At 43.8% G+C, this 23,900-nt stretch overlaps 1 protein-coding gene across 1 annotated transcript in view; it reads left to right on the forward strand.

Moving 5' to 3' along the window:
- Positions 1-23,900, forward strand: part of LOC143935664 (proton channel OTOP2-like) — a 112,859-nt gene that overhangs the window by 7,192 nt on the left and 81,767 nt on the right. The window contains exon 2 of the mRNA XM_077459697.1: positions 23,106-23,242. Coding sequence (XP_077315823.1) covers positions 23,106-23,242 — 137 coding nt within the window. The remainder of the gene's footprint in view (positions 1-23,105; positions 23,243-23,900) is intronic.

Here is a 23,900-nt window from a genome sequence, read left to right on the forward strand (position 1 = left end):
GAGTGACTTGTATAGCGCTACCTATGCGAACTGAATTGCCTCAGGGCGCTTTCTTGCCACCAGAGTCCATCTGTGGCTTTGCGTGGTCCTTTTACCCTGTAAGGTCCTGACATGCTTACAAACACATACAACATTGACATACACATACACATATTAAGGCCAATTTTTCCCGGAGGAAACCCACACAGGCACAGGGAGAACATGCAAACTCCAGGCAGATGGTGTCATGGTCAGGATATGAACCAGTGACCCTATTGCTGCTAGGTGAAAGTGCTAACCCCTACACCACTGTGCTGCCCTTTAATCAATATTTTTACATTGCACATTTGCCGTTCTAAACATCACAAACAGGATTTGATGATCAGTAACTGCATCTAATGGGGGCAATGGAAACATCTGTTATACTTTTGCAGAATCTCAAGGTAAGTGAGCACGAGCACCTAAAAAATCATGTGTCAAATGCTGGGCTACAGCAACATGGAGAAGGAGACAAAGCCATCTGTTGCTTTATTTTCTACTGTTCGGCTGATATTTTTCTTCGTTATCCCTTATCCTTTATTATTTCCTTCTCCCCAACCAGCAAGGGGAGAGCAAATCCAAGCTAGCCCATAGACTTCTATGCAGAGATCTGTGAATTGTAGGAGTTGTAGTGCAAGACAGCAGCCATGCAATGGGGCCAGTGAACATTTTATTCTACAGTTCCCAAAACTCAGTTAGGAGTGAAGTGGAGTGGGGTGGGGCTGGGGGTTTTGGGGCAAAATGGCTTTTACTGGTCTGCCAGTGTAAGCTTTGAACTATTGGTGCCAGGGACTGTAGCCAGGGATGGTGGCTGCCAGGCTGGAAGAAATCAGGCAGGTCAATAGGCTCAGAAAGAGAGAAAAAAAGATGTCTTTATTGCACAATGCCTTAGCTGCAGAGGGACTGGACAGACATCCCACCATTAGCTTGCCACAGCAAGTCTTCGTAGGCACCTCAGTGAGTAAGAGAGAGAGTGAGGTGCCCAATTTTTACTGCAATCATCCATAGGGATGGCCGAACGGTTCGCCCGGCGGTCGGTTCAAGGCGAATTTCGGCTGTTCGCTGTCTATTGCCGCTGTTCGCCCGGCGGACTTGCGTGTTTACTGTGTAAAACAACTTTGACCTATGATGACACATCCATCATGTGGTACAGGACAGCCAATTGAGACTTTACAGCACATAGACACTTGGACATTCCCCCTAACTTATAAATAGACCCGATCCGGCGGCCATTTTACATTCTTTCTACTGTCACTATAGGGAGAGGTTGCTGTGTGGAGCAGGGAGAGACTGCAGTGACCCAAATCGCTAGCTATTAGGACCACAAAAGTCCTTTTAAGGACTGGTATGGTGTAGATGTAGTTCAGGATATATGTTTGAGGCACTGCTATTCAAGTCATTGTTGCAGCAGATTGTCTTTTGGCAATGCTGAGAGAGGGACAGACAGGACACTGTGTGTTGCAGAGAGGGACAGTCAGTTTAATCATTAGCTGTTACTATTAGGTCCAGAAAAGTCCTTTTCAGGACTGGTATGGTGTAGTAGTACAGGATATAGTTTTGAGTGCAGTGCTATTCAAGTTATTGTTGCAGCAGCCTGTGTTTTGTCAGTGTAAATAGGGACAGACAGGAAGCTGTGTGTAGCAGTGAGGGACAGTCAGTTTAATCATTAGCTGTTACTATTAGGTCCACAAAGGTCCTTTTCAGGACTGGTATGGTAATAGGGTTGTACACGTATAATATTCTTTCTTCCAAATATAGAAAGAATATTATACTTGACTGCTGCCCTTCTGCTGCAGTAGTCCTTTATCAGTATAGGGACTGAGGTACAGTCTTGTAATCACAACCTACTAGTTCCACAAAGGTCCTTATAAGGACTGGTAAGGTATAGTGTACTACAGTATATAGGGTTGAGTGAGGTACAGTCTGCTAATCACAACCTACTAGTTCCATAAAGGTCCTTCTAAGGACTGGTAAGGTATAGCATACTACAGTATATAGGGTTGAGTGAGGTACAGTCTGCTAATCCTTAAGGACTGGTATAGGTCCACAATATATAGGGTTGAGGTGCACTACTGCTGACTGCTGCCCTATTCTGCAGCAGTCCTTTATTAGTATAGGGACTGAGGTACAGTCTGCTAATCACAACCTACTAGTTCCACAAAGGTCCTTCTAAGGACTGGTAAGGTATAGTGTACTACAGTACAGTGGTGTGGAAAAGTGTTTGCCCCTTCCTCATTTCCTGTTCCTTTGCATGTTTGTCACACTTAAAGTGGGGTACCCCCTAAAAAAAAAAAATTTAAAGTCAGCAGCTACAAATACTGCAGCTGCTGGCTTTTAATAATCGGACACTTACCTGTCCCGGGTTCCAGCGATGCGGGGGAACGAAGCCCCCCCCTCGCTCCCCGCTCCGCTCGCGGCGCCGTCATGCATACTGTGGGCACCCGGCTGTGGCTTCACAGCCGGGCACCCACTGCGCATGCGCGAGCGGCGCAGGGCGCCGTGATACGCCGTACAGTCACCTGGGACACGTGACAGGTCCCAGGTGAATGTGCGGCGCGAGGGGAAGTGATGTCACCAGCCCGGGCAATGAAGAAGGCAGACTACGAGGGACCCCCTAGCAACCGGTATTTAGAGGTGAGTAAAAATTTTTTTTTTTGCCAATTATTTTTTTTGGATTTTTTTTAAGAATTTTAAGTAGTTTTATTTTTTGGGGGGCAACTCCACTTTAAGTGTTTCGGAACATCAAACCAATTTAAACAATAGTCAAGGACAACACAAGTAAACACAAAATGCAATTTGTAAATGAAGGTGTTTATTATTAAAGGTGAAAAAAAATCCAAACCATCATGGCCCTGTGTGAAAAAGTGATTGCCCCCCTTGTTAAAACATACTATAACTGTGGTTGTCCACACCTGAGTTCAATTTCTCTAGCCACACCCAGGCCTGATTATTGCCACACCTGTTCACAATCAAGGCATCACTTAAATAGGAGCTGCTTGACACAGTAAGGTCCACCAGAAGATCCTTAAAAGCTACACATCATGCCGAGACCCAAAGAAATTCAGGAACAATTGAGAAAGAAAGTAATTGAGATCTATCAGTCTGGAAAGGGTTATAAACCCATTTCCAAAGCTTTGGGAATCCAGCGAACCACAGTGAGAGCCATTATCCACAAATGGCGAAGACATGGAACAGTGGTGAACCTTACCAGGAGTGGCCGGCTGCCCAAAATTACCCCAAGAGCGCAGCGACGACTCATCCAAGAGGTCACAAAAGACCCTACAACAACGTCCAAGGAACTGCAGGCCTCACTTGCCTCAGTTAAGGTCAGCGTTCATGCCTCCACCATCAGGAAAAGACTGGGCAAAAATGGCCTGCATGGCAGAGTTCCAAGGAGAAAACCACTGCTGAGCAAAAAGAACATCAAAGCTCGTCTCAATTTCTCCACAACACATCTTGATGATCCCCAAGACTTTTGGGACAACATTCTGTGGACCGATGAGACAAAAGTGGAACTCTTTGGAAGGTGTGTGTCCAAGTATATCTGGCGTAGAAGGAACACTGCATTTCATAAAAAGAACATTATACCAACAGTAAAATATGGTGGTGGTAGTGTGATGGTCTGGGGCTGTTTTGCTGCTTCAGGACCTGGAAGACTTGCCGTGATAAAAGGAACTATGAATTCTGCTGTCTACCAAGAGATCCTGAAGGAGAATGTCCGACCATCTGTTCGTGTACTCAAGATCCTAAACACACCAGCAAGTCCACCACCGAATGGCTGAAGAAAAACAAAATGAAGACTTTGGAGTGGCCTAGCCAAAGTCCTGACCTGAATCCTATTGAGATGTTGTGGTATGACCTTAAAAAGGCCGTTCATGCTCGAAAACCCTCTAATGTAACTGAATTGGGACAATTCTGCAAAGATGAGTGGGCCAAAATTCCTCCAGGACGCTGTAAAAGCCTCATTGCACGTTATCGCAAACGCTTGGTTGCAGTTGTTGCTGCTAAGGGTGGCCCAACCAGTTATTAGGTTTAGGGGGCAATCACTTTTTCACACAGGGTCATGATGGTTTGGATTTTTTTTCACCTTTAATAATAAACACCTTCATTTACAAATTGCATTTTGTGTTTACTTGTGTTGTCCTTGACTATTGTTTAAATTGGTTTGATGTTCCGAAACAATTAAGTGTGACAAACATGCAAAGGAACAGGAAATGAGGAAGGGGGCAAACACTTTTTCACACCACTATATATAGGGTTGAGTGAGGTACAGTCTGCTAATCACAACCTACTAGTTCCATAAAGGTCCTTCTAAGGACTGGTAAGGTATAGCGTACTACAGTATATAGGGTTGAGTGAGGTACAGTCTGCTAATCACAACCTACTTGTTCCACAAAGGTCCTTCTAAGGACTGGTAAGGTATAGCGTACTACAGTATATAGGGTTGAGTGAGGTACAGTCTGCTAATCCTTAAGGACTGGTATAGGTCCACAATATATAGGGTTGAGGTGCACTACTGCTGACTGCTGCCCTATTCTGCAGCAGTCCTTTATCAGTATAGGGACTGAGGTACAGTCTGCTAATCATAACCTACTAGTTCCACAAAGGTCCTTATAAGGACTGGTAAGGTATAGTGTACTACAGTATATAGGGTTGAGTGAGGTACAGTCTGCTAATCACAACCTACTAGTTCCACAAAGGCCCTTCTAAGGACTGGTAAGGTATAGCGTACTACAGTATATAGGGTTGAGTGAGGTACAGTCTGCTAATCACAACCTACTAGTTCCACAAAGGTCCTTCTAAGGACTGGTAAGGTATAGTGTACTACAGTATATAGGGTTGAGTGAGGTACAGTCTGCTAATCCTTAAGGACTGGTATAGGTCCACAATATATAGGGTTGAGGTGAACTACTGCTGACTGCTGCCCTATTCTGCAGCAGTCCTTTATCAGTATAGGGACTGAGGTACAGTCTGTTAATCACAACCTACTTGTTCCATAAAGGTCCTTCTAAGGACTGGTAAGGTATAGTGTACTACAGTATATAGGGTTGAGTGAGGTACAGTTTGCTAATCACAACCTACTAGTTCTACAAAAGTCCTTAAGGACTGGTATAGGTGTACTATTTGGTGTGCAGTATATAGTTGTGTAATAAACGTATAAAATACTTGCACATATAGAAAGCATAGTATAGTACATTTCCACTGTGCAGCATTGTGACTGCTGAGCGGTTCTGCAGCGATACTACAAAGAGTGACAAACGCAATCCAAAAAAAAAGTATTGTAACTGGTGTAATAGACCAGTGGCCCCCAAAAACAACAGATTGAAGCGGGGTGTTATATACCTTCTTCCACATACATACTGCACTTCTGTAGAGAGTTTGTCACAGGGTCATTTAAAAAATGACAGGCAGAGGAAGAGGCAGGCCCTTCCGCAGGGGTGGTAGGGGTAGGGTAGGAGCAACAGGCTTGAGCCAAAGTGGGAAATTGCAGAAGGTGCGTGCGATTACGTCAAAGGAAGCACCAGAATTGGTTGAGTGGCTCACTCAGCCTTACTCTTCTGCACCATCTGCTGTGCATATTATGAGGGGCTCCCACCATCCCTGTGCTATGCTCATTATGAGGGGCTCCCACCAACCCTGTGCTATGCTGACTTCCTCCTGGGGCTGCTTACGGTGCAGGTGTCAGTGCTGTATATCACGGTGCTGGTGTCAGTGCTTTATGTCACGCTGCTGATGTCAGTGCTCTCTATCACGGTGCTGGTGTCAGATCACTCTATCACAGTGCAGGTGTCAGTGCTCTATATCACGGTGCTGGTGATCATCTCCTGCACCCTCTTCTTTGCCTACCCTGACCTTCCCTCGCCTCCATTGTCTCAAGAGTCCTGAATTTTCTGAATTTCACATATAAAAAAAGAATGCTTGTAGTTGTCGATCCCAGATTCACCTCATACATGTGTTATGTCATTGGCCATGTGGTGGGACTATGTGTGCACCGCTAGTAATTATTTTGTGGCTTCAAATATGACCTGTAGGTTTGTAAAGTTCACCATCCCTGTGCTGTGCTGACTTCCTCCTGGGGCTGCTTATTATGAGGGGCTCCCACCATCCGTGTGCTATGCTGACTTCCTCCTGGGGCTGCTTATTATGAGGGGCTCCCACCATCTCTGTGCTGTGCTGACTTCCTCCTGGGGCTGCTTACGGTGCAGGTGTCAGTGCTGTATATCACGGTGCTGGTGTCAGTGCTTTATGTCACGCTGCTGATGTCAGTGCTCTCTATCACGGTGCTGGTGTCAGATCACTCTATCACGGTGCAGGTGTCAGTGCTCTATATCACGGTGCTGGTGATCATCTCCTGCACCCTCTTCTTTGCCTACCCTGACCTTCCCTCGCCTCCATTGTCTCAAGAGTCCTGAATTTTCAGAATTTCACATATAAAAAAAGAATGCTTGTAGTTGTTGATCCCAGATTCACCTCATACATGTGTTATGTCATTGGCCATGTGGTGGGACTATGTGTGCACAGCTAGTAATTATTTTGTGGCTGCAAATATGACCTGTAGGTTTGTAAAGTTCACCATCCCTGTGCTGTGCTGACTTCCTCCTGGGGCTGCTTATTATGAGGGGCTCCCACCATCCCTGTGCTGTGCTGACTTCCTCCTGGGGCTGTACCTCTGCTGTGCATATTATGAGGGGCTCCCACCATCCCTGTGCTATGCTCATTATGAGGGGCTCCCACCATCCCTGTGCTATGCTCATTATGAGGGGCTCCCACCATCCCTGTGCTATGCTGACTTCCTCCTGGGGCTGCTTATTATGAGGGGCTCCCACCATCCCTGTGCTGTGCTGACTTCCTCCTGGGGCTGTACCTCTGCTGTGCATATTATGAGGGGCTCCCACCATCCCTGTGCTATGATCATTATGAGGGGCTCCCACCATCCCTGTGCTATGCTCATTATGAGGGGCTCCCACCATCCCTGTGCTATGCTGACTTTCTCCTGGGGCTGTACCTCTGCTGTGCATATTATGAGGGGCTCCCACCATCCCTGTGCTATGCTCATTATGAGGGGCTCCCACCATCCCTGTGCTATGCTGACTTCCTCCTGGGGCTGCTTACGGTGCAGGTGTCAGTGCTGTATATCACGGTGCTGGTGTCAGTGCTTTATGTCACGCTGCTGATGTCAGTGCTCTCTATCACGGTGCTGGTGTCAGATCACTCTATCACAGTGCAGGTGTCAGTGCTGTATATCATGGTGCTGGTGTCAGTGCTTTATGTCACGCTGCTGATGTCAGTGCTCTCTATCATGGTGCTGGTGTCAGATCACTCTATCACGGTGAAGGTGTCAGTGCTCTATATCACAGTGCTGATGTCAGTGTTTTATGTCACGGTGCTGATGTCAGTGCTCTCTCTCTATCACGGTGCTGGTGTCAGATCACTCTATCACGGTGCAGGTGTCAGTGCTCTATATCATGGTGCTGGTGATCATCTCCTGCACCCTCTTCTTTGCCTACCCTGACCTTCCCTCGCCTCCATTGCCTCATGAGTCCTGAATTGTCAGAATTTCACATATAAAAAAACGAATGCTTGTATTTGTCGATCCCAGATTCACCTCATACATGTGTTATGTCATTGGCCATGTGGTGGGACTATGTGTGCACAGCTAGTAATTATTTTGTGGCTGCAAATTTGACCAGTAGGTTTGTAAAGTTCGCCTCCCATTGAAGTCAATGGGGCCCGCCGCGAACGTTACGGTTCGCGAACTATCGGCCGCAACAAAACGTCCCGTCGAGAGTTCGTCCATCACTAATCATCCAGCTGAATCAAAGGGAATGGTGAGAAGGCTCATCACCCAATATATGCCCTGTTAGCAGGGCCTGAGGCCTGAGTTATTTGAGGCAGGACATTAAGCACTCCACATTGCATATGTGCCTTACCTACTCTGCAGTTATATCCCCCTTACCTTTTGGATACTGTTTCCCTTTCCATTACTACTATTTTCTCAGATGTGAATGCTATCTAATTGATAATGACACCCCAATCATGGTTAGCAGACACATGTTTTGCCACAAGTTACTATTATATAAACAGTGCAGGGGTCAGGAATATAATATACAGCCGAGTATAGAGTTCTGGGTCAGGAGTATAATTTAGAACATAGTTAATGCAGTGCAGGAGTCAGGCATATAATGTACAACATGGCATATAGAGTTTAGGGGTCAGCAATCCAGTTAGAGAGAATTTGCCCCAAAGTTGGTGTAAGTAGTAACATAATACACAGCCCCACCTCCATCTTGAAAATGGCTAACCCCTCTTCCCTAACCCCTCAGAGGGGACTTAAGTGTCTGTGTGGTTTCACAGTGTGGATAGTGTGGGTGAGCAGTATCTCATTGCTCTCCACCTCACCTTCTCTTTCCTTCTGCTACATCAGGATGTGGTTTCAACCTCTAAAGAGGCACTGTCCTTCCCCTTACTGAGCAATGAATTGCCTAGTAGTCAGGGGAGGTTTGCCTATAAATGAGCCTCTGTGGAATTGGCATATGAATGAGCCTCTGTGACATTTGCATGTGAATGACTTGTGGGTGCAACATAACAGGGCAGGGCTGCTGGGTTAGGCAGCAACAGAGAATTTCAGTGAGTTTCACTTGTGACACAGCCTTCGAGGGACAGCTTGTGGTTGAATGTAAACAAAGGGGCAGAGTTTCCCTGGGTTAAACAATTGACCAAATATGGAAATCACTGTATTTGGACAGTAACATCACTGGGTATACGGAATAATGTCATTGCTCAAATATGGTCATGTCATGTCTATAATATATGGACATAGATTAAGTGTGTTTGCATCAATATAGGGTGGTACTGTGGATACAAAAACAATAGCAGAGTGCCGCGTCCTAAATTGGCTTACATGAAATACTTGAAAGATTGTGGACTTTAAAGGCACCAGAGTACACCAGATTCTTCAAAATTCATAATTTTATTACAAGGTTTCTAAAACATAAACACGCATTAAAATATCACAATATGAGTACTGCCTAAACTGCACTAATGATTAGTAAACTTTAGGCAGTACTCATATTGTGATATTTTAATGCGTGCTTATTTTTTTGAAACCTTGTAATAAAATGATGAATTTTGAAGAATCTGGTGCCTATAAAGTCCATGGTCTTTCAAGTATTTCCTATATTTATTATTCTTATTATTATTCGTATTATTATTATTATTATTATTATACAGGATTTTATATATCTTATAAAGTTTGTGCAGCACTTTACAACAGTAGGGCAGACAGTATAGTTACAACACAAATCAATACAGGAGGGATCAGGGCCCTGCTCGTTAGAGCTTACAATCTAGAAGGGAGGGTCATATACTGTATATGAACATGCCCTTACATTCAGCTAAGGGGCTGGGGCTGTCATTTTTAGCAATCAGTAATCAGGTAGAGGGTGTTGTTGATTGTGATTGACATGAATCTACAATGTTGGACTATGTGATTGACTATAAATATAAATTGTTGGCCCCTCTAGGTTAGCGAAAAAGTCTCACATGTCGTATTACCATATTCAGGAAGAGTGGCAGAAGGTCATTGGGGTATAATTTTAAATATACCTGTGCTGTGTGTGAGAAATATCCTAATACAAAGTTACTTACAAAATTAATTTTCCTTTTCCATTTAAAAAATTGGGCAAAAAAATGAAAACTGGAAAAGACTCACCATGTTTCTTCGCAAATACCTTGTATACTATGCTTTTCAAAATGTGGACATTTTTTGACTGTTTCTACCTTCCTGGCATTTCAGAGCCTCAAGGATATTCAGGCAATAAAAAGCCTAATTTATGCTCTTGAAACTCTGAAGGTGCTCCTTGGATTTTGGGTCCCCATATGCGACTAGGCAGTTTAACTACTTCAATACAGGGCATTTATACACCCTTCCTTCCCAGACCAATTTTTAGCTTTTAGTGCTCTCACACTTTGAATGCCAATTACTCTGTCATGCAACACTGTAGCCAAACAATTTTTTTAGCATTTTTTTCATACAAATAGAGCTTTCTTTTGGTGGTATTTAATCACCACTGGGTTTTTTATTTTTTGCAACATAAGTCAAAAAATAGCGAAAATTTTGAAAAAAAACACATTTTTTTTAGTTTCTGTGATACATTTTTGTCATTTTTGTTCATACATTTGGGCCAAAAATTATACTGCTACATCTCTTTGGTAAAAAATAACCCAAATTAGTGGATATTATTTAGTATCTGTGAAAGTTATAGAGTCTACAAGCTATGGTGCAAATCATTGAAAATTGATCACATCTGATCACACCTGATGATGGCCTATCTTATTTCTTGAGGCTCTGAAATGTCAGGATAGTACAAATACCCCCTAAATTACCTATTTTTGAAAAGTAGACAGTCAAAGGTATTTAGTAAGAGGCATGGGGAGTTTTTTGAAGTTGTAATTTTTTCCCACAATTCTTGGGAAAATTATGTTTTTTTTCACAAAATTGTCATAAGTTATTTCTCACACACAGCATATGCATACTTCCAATTACACCCCAAAATACATTCTGGTACTCCTCCCAAGTATGGCGATACCACATGTGTGTGACTTTTACACAGCCTGGCCACACAGAGAGGTCCAACATTCAGAGAGCACCATCAGGGGTTCTAGGCGCATAAATTACACCTCTAATTTGCTAACAATCTATTACATTTGTGAAGGCCCCGGAGCACCAGGACAGTGGAATTACCCACAAAATGACCCCATGTCTTCAGAATATGTGGAAAGAAAATGAAAATCTTTTCTTTTTTTTTTCAAAGTTGTCCATTTATAAGATATTTCTAACACATAGCATGTATGTAGCAAAAATTACATCCCAAAACACATTCTGCTACTCCTTCTGAGTATGGCGATACCACATGTATGGGACTTTTACACAGCCTGGCCACACATAGAGGCCCAACATCAAAGTAGTACCTTCAGGCCTTCTAGGAGCATAAATTACACATCTCATTTCATTCCTACCTATCACACTTTTGAAGATCCTGGACCACCAGCCCAGTGGAATTAGCCTCAAAGTGACCCCATTTTGGAAAGCAAACCCCCCAACATATATTTATGAGGCATGTGGTGCAGACAGGTACTCGGTTACTCTGATGGGCTGGTGACAGGTACTAGGTTACTTCAATGGGCTGGTGGCAGGTACTTGGATACTCTGATGGCCTAGTGACAGGTACTTGGGTACTCTGATGGCCTGGTGACAGGTACTCAGGTACTTTGATGGCCTGGTGACAGGTACTCGGGTACTCTGATGGCCTGGTGACAGGTACTCGGGTACTCTGATGGCCTGGTGACAGGTACTCGGGTACTCTGATGGGCTACAGATAGGTACTCGGTACTCTGATGGGCTGTGATAGGTACTCAGGTACTCAGATGGACTGTGACAGGTACTCAAATGAACTGTGACAGGTACTCAAATGAACTGTGACAGATACTCAGATGGGCTGTGACAGGTGCTCAGGTACTCATGTACTCAGATGAACTGTCACAGGCACTCGGTACTTAGAGGAACTGTGACAGGTACTCAGATACTCAGATGGACTGTGACGGGTACTCAGGTACTCGGTACTTAGAGGAACTGTGACAGGTACTCAGGTAATCAGATGGACTGTGACAGGTACTTGGGTACTCGGGTACTCAGATGAACTGTGACAGGTACTCAGGCACTCAGATGGACTGTGACAGGTACTCAGGTACTTGGATACTCAGATGAACTGTGACAGGTACTTGGATACTCAGATGAACTGTGACAGGTACTCGGGTACTCAGATGGAGTGTGACAGGTACTCAGGTACTCGGGTACTCAGATGGGCTGTGACAAGCACTCAGGTCCTCAGATGGGCTGTGACAGGTACTTGGGTACTCAGATGGACTGTGACAGGTACTCGGGTACTCAGATGGGCTGTGACAGGTACTCGGGTACTCAGATAGACTGTCATGCCCCGTACACACGAGCGGACTTTTCGACATCCAAACTCCGACGGACTGAGTCCGGCGGACTATCCGATCGTGTGTGGGCTGCAACGGACTTTAGCAAAGCTAAAGTCTGACGGACTTTAGAAATGAAGCATGCTTTAAATTTTCCCGACGGAACTCCGCCGGACCCGGTCCCCTTTGAAAAATCCGCTCGTGTGTGTGCTACTCCGACGGACTAAAACCGACGCTAGGGCAGCTATTGGCTACTGTCTAGGAACTTCCTACGTCGAATCCAGTCGTACGTCATCACGTTCGACTCCGTCGGAGTTTGGTGTGATGGTGTGTGGTCAAGTCCGTTCGGTCGAAAAGTCCGCCAGAACTCCGTCGGAACTCCTTTGGAGGTCTGTCAGACTTAATTCCTCTCGTGTGTACGGGGCATTACAGGTATTCGGGTACTCAGATGGACTATGAGAGGTACTTTGATGGGTGATGACAGGTACTTTGATGGCTGGTGTGTGAGGAGGAGAACCCGGTAACATCTTGTTACCGTGGTTTGACATTCTGTGACCGGCTGTGATTCGACACACAGCCGGTCACGTGGTAAAGAGCCAATTTCATTGGCTCTTTACTGCGATCGGGGTTGGGCTGTGTCAGGTTGACAAGCCTCATCCCCAATCGCCGCTCTGCACATGCCCTAGGGGCGTGCACGAGCGCCATGCATGTAGAGAGTACATGTGACTGGCTGTGATTGGACAGAGCTGGTCATGTGGTAAAGAGCCTTTTTTTGGCTCTTTATATGGATCTGGGATGAGCTGTGTCTGAGGGACACACCTCATCCACGATCACCGTGCTGTGGGCCCCTGAGGACGTCATATGACGTCTGCCCAGAATGAGAGATCCCATCTGCGGACATCATATGACTATAGTCAGGTATTGAAGTGGTTAAAAGTCCAACATAGGTATGCGTATCTCTATACTCAAGAAGAGTAAAATTGTAAGTTTTCTTATGTTATATTTGAAAAAAAATATTTGGGGATGTTTATACTGTCCTAGCATTTTAGGACCTCAAGAAATGTGATAGGTGGTCAGAATAATGGAGCTCATGAATTTCAAATATATATGCCATGCTTTGTAGACCCTATAACTTTCACACACACTAAATAATATACTGTACATTTGTTTTGTTTTTTTACTATATGTAGCAGAATACATTCTGGCCTAAATCTGTGGACACAGATTATTTATTTTATGTGTTTTTTTAAACAAAGTTTTAATAAAGTGAACAATCTTAAAAAACAAACAAAAAAAAACTCTCTTTCATGAAAAAAGCACCACTAATTACAAAAATGAAATACAATCTTGTTGTACAAATTAAAGAGGAACTGCAGTGTGCTCACATAATTTGTGCTAAAACATCTTTGTCATTCTGAAGCTTCCCTCCAACCACTTTGCATATTAGTTTATATATACTGTGATCCTGTACCTGCCAAATATGCTGCAGAAATCTCCCATCACTGAGTCTGGCTGCAGCCATTTTAACTGTGGGCAGTGGAAGCTGCTGCCTGTTCACTTCCTGGATTTACACAGACACGCAGAGGCACACCTCCAGCTCTGCAGCCCTGCAGATTTCATTGGCCCTCTTATGACTCACCCCCCCTCCCTTCCTCACGAGAGTGAGAGAGAGAGCTGTGCATGATGTCATAAGCCTAGGCTTATTACCAGACAAGAAACAGGAAGTGGGCTGTAAAATGTATTTACTGGCAGAAAAAAAAATCTAAAATTAAAACAACAAGGGCAGAACATTTAATAGATGGAAAGTTGAAAAAAAATGACTGAAGATCCGCTTTAAACAAAAGTATTTTATCTATTACTACTACTACTACTACAACAACAACTAGAGAATGAGAATTAGTGCTTGCTTGTATGGAGAATGATGATACAAATGTAAATGGTAAACATGGGCCAACAACAAATCAAGAGATTTTTAGTAGTTAACGCTGTAAGCAGTGGCAGGGTGCATTTTCTTTAATTTCCTTCAGTGGGAAACCATTGATTGGGATGGGGAGGGGCTGTATAGTGAATGAAAATTATTTATTGTTTTTACCTGACCTGACCCTCACAAAGCCCCTGTTTTAGATCATTTGTCACAGAATTGATTAATGTCCCCTAGCGTCTTCCTTGAATAACTGGAGAAATACAGTGAGGGACAATTATCAATTTCGTTGCACAGCAAGGCAAGGCTAAACAGAAGCAATGAGATTGTGCAACAGATTTCTTACAGGGTAAAGCTTGAGCCATAAATTCCTCCCCTGTAAAAGACCACATAGGAGGGCACACATGCTTAGTGCATCACCAAAGTTTTTTTTTGTATACAACCAAACGTACAGCCAAATAGATAATCACAAAAATAAATGTATATGGGCATTGTATAAAACTAAATCTCAACCCAGTGCGGGAATAGCGTGGCCAAACACATCATAATGCTGCGCTGGTAAGTTGACATGTTTCGGGGGACACACGCTCTTCTTCACAGCTATCCTTTTAGCTGTATGTTTTGTTCTATACAATAAAACTTTGGTAATGTATTAGGTGTGTGCACCCTCTTTTACAGTTGTCTACTAGATTTCCCGATCCGAGGAGGGCTGCATACCAGGGGCGGATCGGGGGGGGGGGGGCAACGGGGGAATTTCCACCCCCGAGAAATGTGTTGCCGGGCAGAGGAAAGAGCGGACAGCTCAGCGAGTCCACGATTGGAGGAGAGAGCGGGTGGCTCCGTGAGTGGAGGAGAGAGCGAGCAACTCCGTGGGGCAGATGACAGAGAGGGCGGACTGGGCAGCTTGGTTTGTTTACGCATGTGGCTCAGTGTGTGAGTGGGTGAGAGCAGGCTAGGTGTGAGTGGGCAGCTGGCCAAACAACGCCCTTACTGTGCCGGCAGCTGGACAGCAGAGAGATTACATTATATCTCTGCTGCCTGACTCTGGGACAAATAAGCAAGAGACAAGCAAAACCCCACATTAGCCGGCACATGACAATCCGCAAGGTGCGGCAGGTTACCTGGCAAGTGACAATCCGCAAAGGTGTGGCAGGTGACGTGGGAAGTGACAATCTGCAAGGTGTGGCAGGTGATGTGGCAATTGACAATCCGTATATCTGGTGGTAGGTGACGTGGCAAGTGACAATCCACATCTGGTGGCCGGTGACGTGGCAAGAGACAATCCACAAAGATGTGGCAACTGACATTCCACAAGATGTGGCAGGTGATATGGCAAGTGACAATCCGCAATGTGTGGCAGGTGACGTGGCAAGTGACAATCCACATCTGGTGGCAGGTGACATGGCAAGTGACAATCCACATCTGGTGGTAGGTGACGTGGCAAGTGACAATCTGCATCTGGTGGCAGGTGACGTGGAAAGTGACAATCCGCATCTGGTGGCAGGTGACGTGGCAAGTGATAATCCGCAAAGGTGTGGCAGGTGACGTGGCAAGTGACATTCCGCAAGGTGTGGCAGGTGACGTGGCAAATGACAATCCGCAACGTGTGGTAGGCAACAGTGGCAAGTGACACACTCATGGATCCCACTGATTCTGCATTATGGTGAGTTGAACAATTTCATTTTATATTACAATGTATTAATAGAAATAATGCGCTTCAATAATCCTGACACCATAACAGCCATGGTGCCGGGATGGCTGAAGCACCAACACCAGCCATTTCCCCGATAAATTACCTGCAAAAAAACATATTTTCTGGCAGTGCCCCTCCCGAGACTAGACTCTGGATCTGCCCCTGCTGCATACCTGAAGGGTGTTATTCCATTGCTTTTGAGGATCCACTGCACAAGTAGACTCTGAGGCAGAACTCTATTTGCTGGAAGTGTTTATGTATTTTGAATAAATTCCCCTTCTGGCTGCTCTAAAGTAAGGATGAGCCGAACACCCCCCTGGTTTGGTTCGCACCAGAACTTGCGAACAGGCAAGAAATTCTGACAGACACACAAACACTGTTAAAGTCTATGGGACACGAACATAAAAAAAAATATCAAAAGTGCTAATTTTAAAGGCTTATATGCAAAAAGTGTTTGGGGACCCGGGTCTTGCCTCAGGGGACATGTATCAATGCAAAAAAAAGTTTTAAAAACGTCAGTTTTTTCAATAGCAATGATTTTAATAATGCTTAAAGTGAAACAGTAAAAAGGAAATATTCCTTTAAATATTGTGTGGGGGGTGTCTATAGTATGCCTGTAAAGTGGCGCAGTTTTTTTTCCAAAAATTAAATTTCTAAAGGATAAAAGTCATTTAAAACTAATAGCGCCTGTAATGAATTATCGGGTCTCGGCAATATAGATAAAATTCATTGAAAAAAATGGCATGGGTCCCCCCCCCCCCAGTCCATTACCAGGCCCTTTGGGTCTGGTATGAATATAAAGGGGAACCCCAAACCAAAATTTAAAATCCATACCAGGCTTATCAGAATCTGGAAGCCCCTTTTATCAAGGGGACCCCCAAATTCCAGCCTTCCCCCATGTGAATTGGCAACGGTACATTGTACCCCTACCATTTCACAAAAAAAGTGTAAAAAATAGTAAAAAAAAGACAGGAGACACTTTGGGACAAGTCCTTTATTAAAAAAATAAAAATGTTGATCCATCTCACGCCGCCCGATGGACCAAAACATTTTTAAAAAAAGCAGCAACAGCTCTGCCTCCATGGGAGGCTCTCACCAAGTGACGCTTATTCTCGGTGTCAGCTGTTATATAGCTTAGGGCGGGGCCATTCGGTGACGTAAACGGGTGACCCCACCCCCCTCACGCCATGTGATGTCAGAGGAAGATGGGGTTGCCCTTTTAAAAGGAATTGGCGCAGGATTCCACTTAATATCCATATCAGACCTGAAGGGACTGGTATGGATTTTGGGGGGACCCCATGCAATTAAAAAAAAAATTAGGTTCAGGGTTCCCCAGAATATTCATACCAGACCCAAAGGGCCTTGTAATGGACTGGGGGGGACCCATGCAGTTTTTTTCAATGCATTTTATCTATATTGCTGATACCTGACAATTCATTACAGCTGCGATCAGTTTTAAATGACTTTTTCATTTAGAAATGTCATTTTGCTGTGGTACTGTTCTAAACACGGGAAACATGCGCCACTTTACAAGCATACTATGCCCACAGGCACGATATTTAAAGGAATATTTCATTTTTATTGTTTCACTTTAAGCATTATCAAAATCACTGCTGTTTTTAAAACTTTTTTTGCACTGATACATGTCCCCTGAAGCAGGACCCGGGTCCCCAAACACTTTTTATGACAATAGCTTGTATATTAGCCTTTAAAATTAGCACTTTTGGTTTTTCATGTTAGTGTCCCATAGATTTTAACTGGGTTCTGGGGCTTTTGAATTTGCCGTGAACACCGCATAATGTTGTTCACCGAATGTCCGAACAACCAAAGTTCGGCCCGAACTTATGCTTGGGCCGAATCGTTCACCCATCCCTCTAAACTCATACAGCGAATTAAGTAAACCTGATTCTAATCACCTTCTTTATGTGTCTGTTTAGAGTGAAAATGTATCTTATCTTAAGTAATAAATCTGTTGCACAACTTGCAAATCTGTCACAGTTGGTTGCCCGGGAATTCAGATACAGGGGTCACATATATTATATAACTACAGTATATTGTCAAAAGTATTGGTATGCCTGCCTTTACCTGCAAATTAACTTTAATGGCATCACAGTCTAATGCCACGTACACACGATTGGAATAATGGTCGGAAAAAGGTCTGATGGTTTTCCCCACGGAATTCTGACGGAATTTCCACTCAAGCTGTCTTGACTACACACGGTCGCACCAAATTCCGACCGTCAAGAACACGGTGACGTACAACACGTACGACGGGACTAGAAAAAGGAAGTTCAATAGCCAGTAGCCAATAGCTTCCATCTCATAGTTGAATTTGAGCATGCGTGAGATTTTGCGTGTCGGAATTGCTTACACACGTTCGGAATTTCCGAAAAAAAAAATTTTTCGCCTGGAAAATTAAGAACATGCTCTCAAATTTTTGCTGGCAGGAATTCGGTCAGCTAAATTCCAATGGAGCATACAAACGGTCGCATTTTCCAATGAAAAGCTGTCATTGGTCTTTTGCTGGCCAAAATTCCGATCGTGTGTACGCCGGCATTAGTCTGTAGGGTTCAATATTGAGTTGGCCCACCCTTTGCAGCTACAGTGGGGATCGAAAGTTTGGGCACCCCAGGTAAAAATGTGTATTAATGTGCATAACGAAGCCAAGGAAAGATGGAAAAATCTCCAAATGGCATCAAATTACAGATTAGACATTCTTATAATATGTCAAAAAAGTTAGATTTTATTTCCATCATTTACACTTTCAAAATTACAGAAAACAAAAAAATGGTGTCTGCAAAAGTTTGGGCACCCTGCAGAATTTATAGCATGCACTGCCCCCTTTGCAAAGCTGAGACCTGGCAGCAGGGCCGCTGATAGAAATCATTGGGCCCCCTACAGCCCACCTGACGGGGCCCCCTTTAGCCCCACCCCTGGTCCCTCCTTCAGCCCCACCTCTGGTCCTGCCCCTGGTCCCTCCTTCAGCCCCAGCCCTGGCTGCTTCCCAGTGAGTTAGGACACACAGGGGTCTCAATATAAGGAGTTAAATCTCCCCCATCCACATGACATGACAGGGGGTCGCCCATTATGAGCACACTGTTCGCAGGACACACAGGGGGCCCCCCATTATATGAAGTACAGTACACCTCTTCATACATGTTCTATCACTGTACACCTATTCACACATGTGCTGTCACTGTACACCTCTTCATACATGTTCTATCACTGTACACCTCTGCACACATGTTCTATCACTGTACACCTCTTCACACATGTTCTGTCACTGTACACCTCTTCATACATGTTCTATCACTGTATACCTTATCATACATGTTCTATCACTGTACACCTCTGCACACATCTTCTGTCACTGTACACCTCTTCACATATGTTCTATCACTGTACACCTCTTCACATATGTTCTATCACTGTACACCTCTTCATACATGTTCTATCACTGTATACCTTATACATGTTCTATCACTGTACACCTCTTCACATATTTTCTATCACTGTACACCTCTTCACATATGTTCTATCACTGTACACCTCTTCACATATGTTCTATCACTGTACACCTCTTCATACATGTTCTATCACTGTACACCTCTTCATACATGTTCTATCACTGTATACCTTATCATACATGTTCTATCACTGTACACCTCTTCACACATGTTCTATCACTGTACACCTCTTCACACATGTTCTATCACTGTACACCTCTTCACACATGTTCTATCACTGTACACCTCTTCACACATGTTCTATCACTGTACACCTCTTCACACATGTTCTATCACTGTACACCTCTTCATACATGTTCTATCATTGTACACCTCTGCACACATGTTCTGTCACTGTACACATGTTCCATTGCTTTCCCCTCATGTCATGTGTCATCGCTACACATGTGTTCCCTCAGTGCACCCCTCTGCCCACATGTTCCATCACAGTACACCATTGATGGTAAACAGGGTTGAGTGTACAGCTGTAACAAGTGAGACCACTGGCTCTTACCACTCTTGCTTCAGCAGACATTTAAATCTCCAGGCTGCACATTGTATTTCCTGCACAGACTGGAGGTCAGGAGGAGGCGGTGCAGCTCTGAATGACAGAGCAGCAGACCAATTGGTTTGACATCCTGCTGGGAGGCAAAAATCTGTAGATAGCAGTGTAGGAGAGGCTTCCATGGTGCTGTTCTCCTCACTGACACAAGGGACATGAGCAGAGATGTGAGTGGAATGTGAGCAAGTCACACATGCAGGCTACCTGCCGTCGGTGCTGTTAAACTGAAGTCAACCCCTGCCTTGAGTTTACTCACTGTCTGGAAAGTGTTCTCCTCCTCCTCTCCAGCCTCTGAGTGGCGCCTGCCGCTCCTCACCTCTCCGGTGGTCAGACTCATCTCGTGCTGGCTGGAGAAATATATATATATTTTTTTCTTTCATTCTCTGCTCAGATTGCCCGGGCCCCCCCTGCTGGCTGGGCCCGGTACAACAGGGCCAATTGTACTGGCTTATCAGCGGCCCTGCCTGGCAGTGTCATAGATTGTTCTCAATCATCGTCTGCGAAGACAAGGTGATGTCAATCTCAAAGGTTTTAAATGGCCAGACTCATCTGACCTTGCCCCAACAATCAGCACCATGGGTTCTTCTAAGCAGTTGTCTAGAAAACTGAAACTGAAAATAGTTGACGCTCACAAAGCTGGAGAAGGCTATAAGAAGATAGCAAAGCGTTTTCAGATGTCAATATCCTCTGTTCGGAATGTAATTAAGAAATGGCAGTCATCAGGAACAGTGGAAGTTAAAGCTAAATCTGGAAGACCAAGAAAAATATCAGACAGAACAGCTCGCAGGATTGTGAGAAAAGCAATTCAAAACCCACGTTTGACTGCACGATCCCTCCAGAAAGATCTGGCAGACACTGGAGTTGTGGTACACTATTCCACTATAAGGAGATACTTGTACAAATATGGTCTTCATGGAAGAGTCATCAGAAGAAAACCTCTTCTACATTCTCACCACAAAAATCAGCATTTGAACTTTGCAAATGAACATATAGACAAGCCTGAGGTATTTTGGAAACAAGTTCTGTGGACCGATGAGGTTAAAATAGAACTTTTTGGCCGGAATGAGCAAAGGTACGTTTGGAGAAGAAAGGGCACAGAATTTAATGAAAAGAACCTCTGTCCAACTGTTAAGCATGGGAGTGGATCAATCATGCTTTGGGGTTGTATTGCAGCCAGTGGCACAGGGAACATTTTACGAGTAGAAGAAAAAATGGATTCAATAAAATTTCAGCAAATTTTGGATGGTAACTTGATGCCATCTGTGAAAAAGCTGAAGTTAAAGAGAGGATGGCTTCTACAAATGGATAATGATCCTAAACACACCTCAAAATCCACAGGGGATTACATCAAGAGGTGTAAACTGAAGGTTTTGCCATGGCCTTCACAATCTCCTGACCTCAACATTATTGAAAATCTATGGATAGACCTTAAAAGAGCAATGCGTGACAGACAGCCCAGAAATCTCAAAGAACTGGAACACTTTTGTAAGAAAGAATGGGCAAAGATACCTCAAACAAGAATTGAAAGACTCTTGGCTGGCTACAAAAAGTGTTTACAAGCTGTGATACTTGCCAAAGGAGGCAGTACAAGATATTAACTCTGCAGGGTGCCCAAACTTTTGCAGATGACATTTTTTTGTGTAGATGATGGAAATAAAATCTAACTTTTTTTTTACATATTATAAGAATGTCTAATCTGTAATTTGATGCCATTTGGAGATTTTTCCATCTTTCCTTGGCTTCGTTATGCACATTAATACACATTTTTACCTGGGGTGCCCAAACTTTCGATCCCCACTGTATACCAGCTTCAACTCTTCTGCTAAGGCTGTCCACATGGTTTAGGAGGGTGTCTATGGGTGTTTGACCATTCTTCCAGAAGCGCATTTGTGAGGTCAGGCGCTGATGTGGATGAGAATCAGGCACATACTGCTAATGTTCTTCCTAGTTTCGTACTGTCCTGGCCATCTGTCTACTGCTCACCCATGGTTTTTCCCAAAAGCATGAAACAAAGGGACAGAGCAACTGATAGCCTTGTGCAACCTTCTCCCCCCCCCCCCCCCAGAAATGCTCTATATATACCACGCAGATAACAAACAATTTGCCATTTTAGCCTAGTTGGTAACTTTGGTAGTTGGTCATTTTTTTCTGTTTCAATATGTTTATTGAAAATTTTGAATAAACAGGAATAAACAAGACTACAATCTGCTACTTGTGCGCCCTCGCAGGGGCTACGAAACATGAATATGAAACCGAAGGACAAACCATCACATTAGACTTATCAAAACACAAGAAGGGAAGGAAAAAGTGTAGGGAATGGTATCGAGACTGGCTCCAGTACCAAGCAACTCGTTCCTTTATCGTTTCCGGAGGGCAAGCCCTTCTCCCACTACTCCCTCCTACAGGGGGCAGCAGTATTTGTTAGCAATGAGAGAGATTGCAAAGAAGAGTGAAAAGAGATAGGGAACAGAAGAAGGAAAGGTTGGGAGAAAAGAGAGGGAAGAAAGGAGGGGGAAAGTTTGGGTATGGACGCCTCGCCAAGAGGAGTTAGACCAAGCCCAGGCCTGCAGCTAGGAGCCCGGGGAACTCATAGGAGATCCATGGCTCCCAGATTTTTAGAAACTTAGCATGAGAATTATGGACAATACTGGACATACGTTCCTGAAGTAACATAGCAGTCATGCGGGTTTTAACCCCTTGAAAATCTACCCGTTGGGACTTCCAGGCTTGGGCAATGGGTTGGCAATTTTTTTAAGTGGAAGTCCAACCAAATATTTTATTTTTAGCTTTGGATATAATAGAAAAAGAATAGGAACCCCTGAGGGCTTCTTATTACTTTCTGTCATTGTGACAAGTGTCCAGCACACACAGGTGATGCCAGTTTTAATCTTCTTTGACCATTCTTCCAGAAGCGCATATGGGGTCAGGCACTGATGTGGACAAGAAGGCCTGGCTTGCAGTCTATGCTTTAATTTATGCCAATGGTGTTCTATTGGGTTGAGGTCAGGACTCAACCCAATACAACACTGCTGTGTTGCTCCAAATCATTTGGTGGAGGGGGATTATGGTGTGGGGTTGTTTTTTCAGGGGCTAGGCTTGTCCTCTTAGTTCCAGTGAAGGGAACTCTTAAGGCGCCAGCATACCAAGACATTTTGGTCAATTTCCTGCTCCCGACTTTGTGGGAACAGTTTGGGGATGGCTCCTTCCTGTTCCAACATGACTGCACACCCCCCTGTATGTGTAACTGTGAGGTTCTTTAGTAAAATAGATGCATAAGCAGATTTAGCTTCACCTAATTTCATCTGCGGAAGAAGAGACATATTTGTACCAAATACATATCGAATGTATATAATAAAATGTAATACTACCTACAAACACAATACTTGCCTTTTAACAAATCCTTATTATTTATTATCCTTGCAGTGGGAATCATTTTCTTTGGTGTCGGTGCACTTATTATGACTTCTTTAAAGATTGCATACACAGCTGAGTACAAGGACTGTGTAACACCCTTGAAAATTATGCAACCCGTCATACAGGCTCTCTTCATCATTGTTCAGGTATGCAAAATGCATAAATTGTCTGTTTTCACTTTATTGGTTAAATTCATAAAAATATAAAACATGCAGTAATTTAATTGCGATGCAATATTGCAATATTTATATTTTTAAACAATCAAAAAATCATACATAAAGCATTAGAGGGTATCTTTTTTAATAACAGAAGATTTTATTAGACAAATCAGCATTACATTGCAAAGTGCAGTAAATTAGAGGGTATCTTTAGTTCAAATATTTTTTTTTTCATTTGATAAATTAGGGCATATTTACGATCCATTTTTTTTTTTTTTGCTGTTTGTATTCCATTCTTCTAAACTATCTACCTTGAAGGCACAACAGGTCATCTCACTGGATAGATTTCCTCTTAGGCTGGATTCACACCTATTCGATTTGCATGGTAGGAGATTGCTCTCTATGGAGCCTGTTCACATATCTCGCTGCGGCTCCAGTGCGAATTTCCACAAGGATCCCTTTGGTTCATTTCAGGTCCAAATTCAGCCCAAAATTTGGTCTGAAATCGAACTGAAATGGTGAATGGGAACGCATTGACCCCTGCTGTGAGCCATATGCGGCAATAGTGTAAACCCAGCCTTACCCTCTGTTTTAGTAAGAACTGAAAAATTTGGATAAGGAACGGTTACATTTTGACAAAATTTGC

This window comes from Lithobates pipiens, unplaced genomic scaffold, assembly GCF_037356315.1.
Source record: "Lithobates pipiens isolate NorthernLeopardFrog02 unplaced genomic scaffold, aLitPip1_a1.2 Scaffold_28, whole genome shotgun sequence".
In the NCBI taxonomy this organism is placed as follows: domain Eukaryota; kingdom Metazoa; phylum Chordata; class Amphibia; order Anura; family Ranidae; genus Lithobates; species Lithobates pipiens.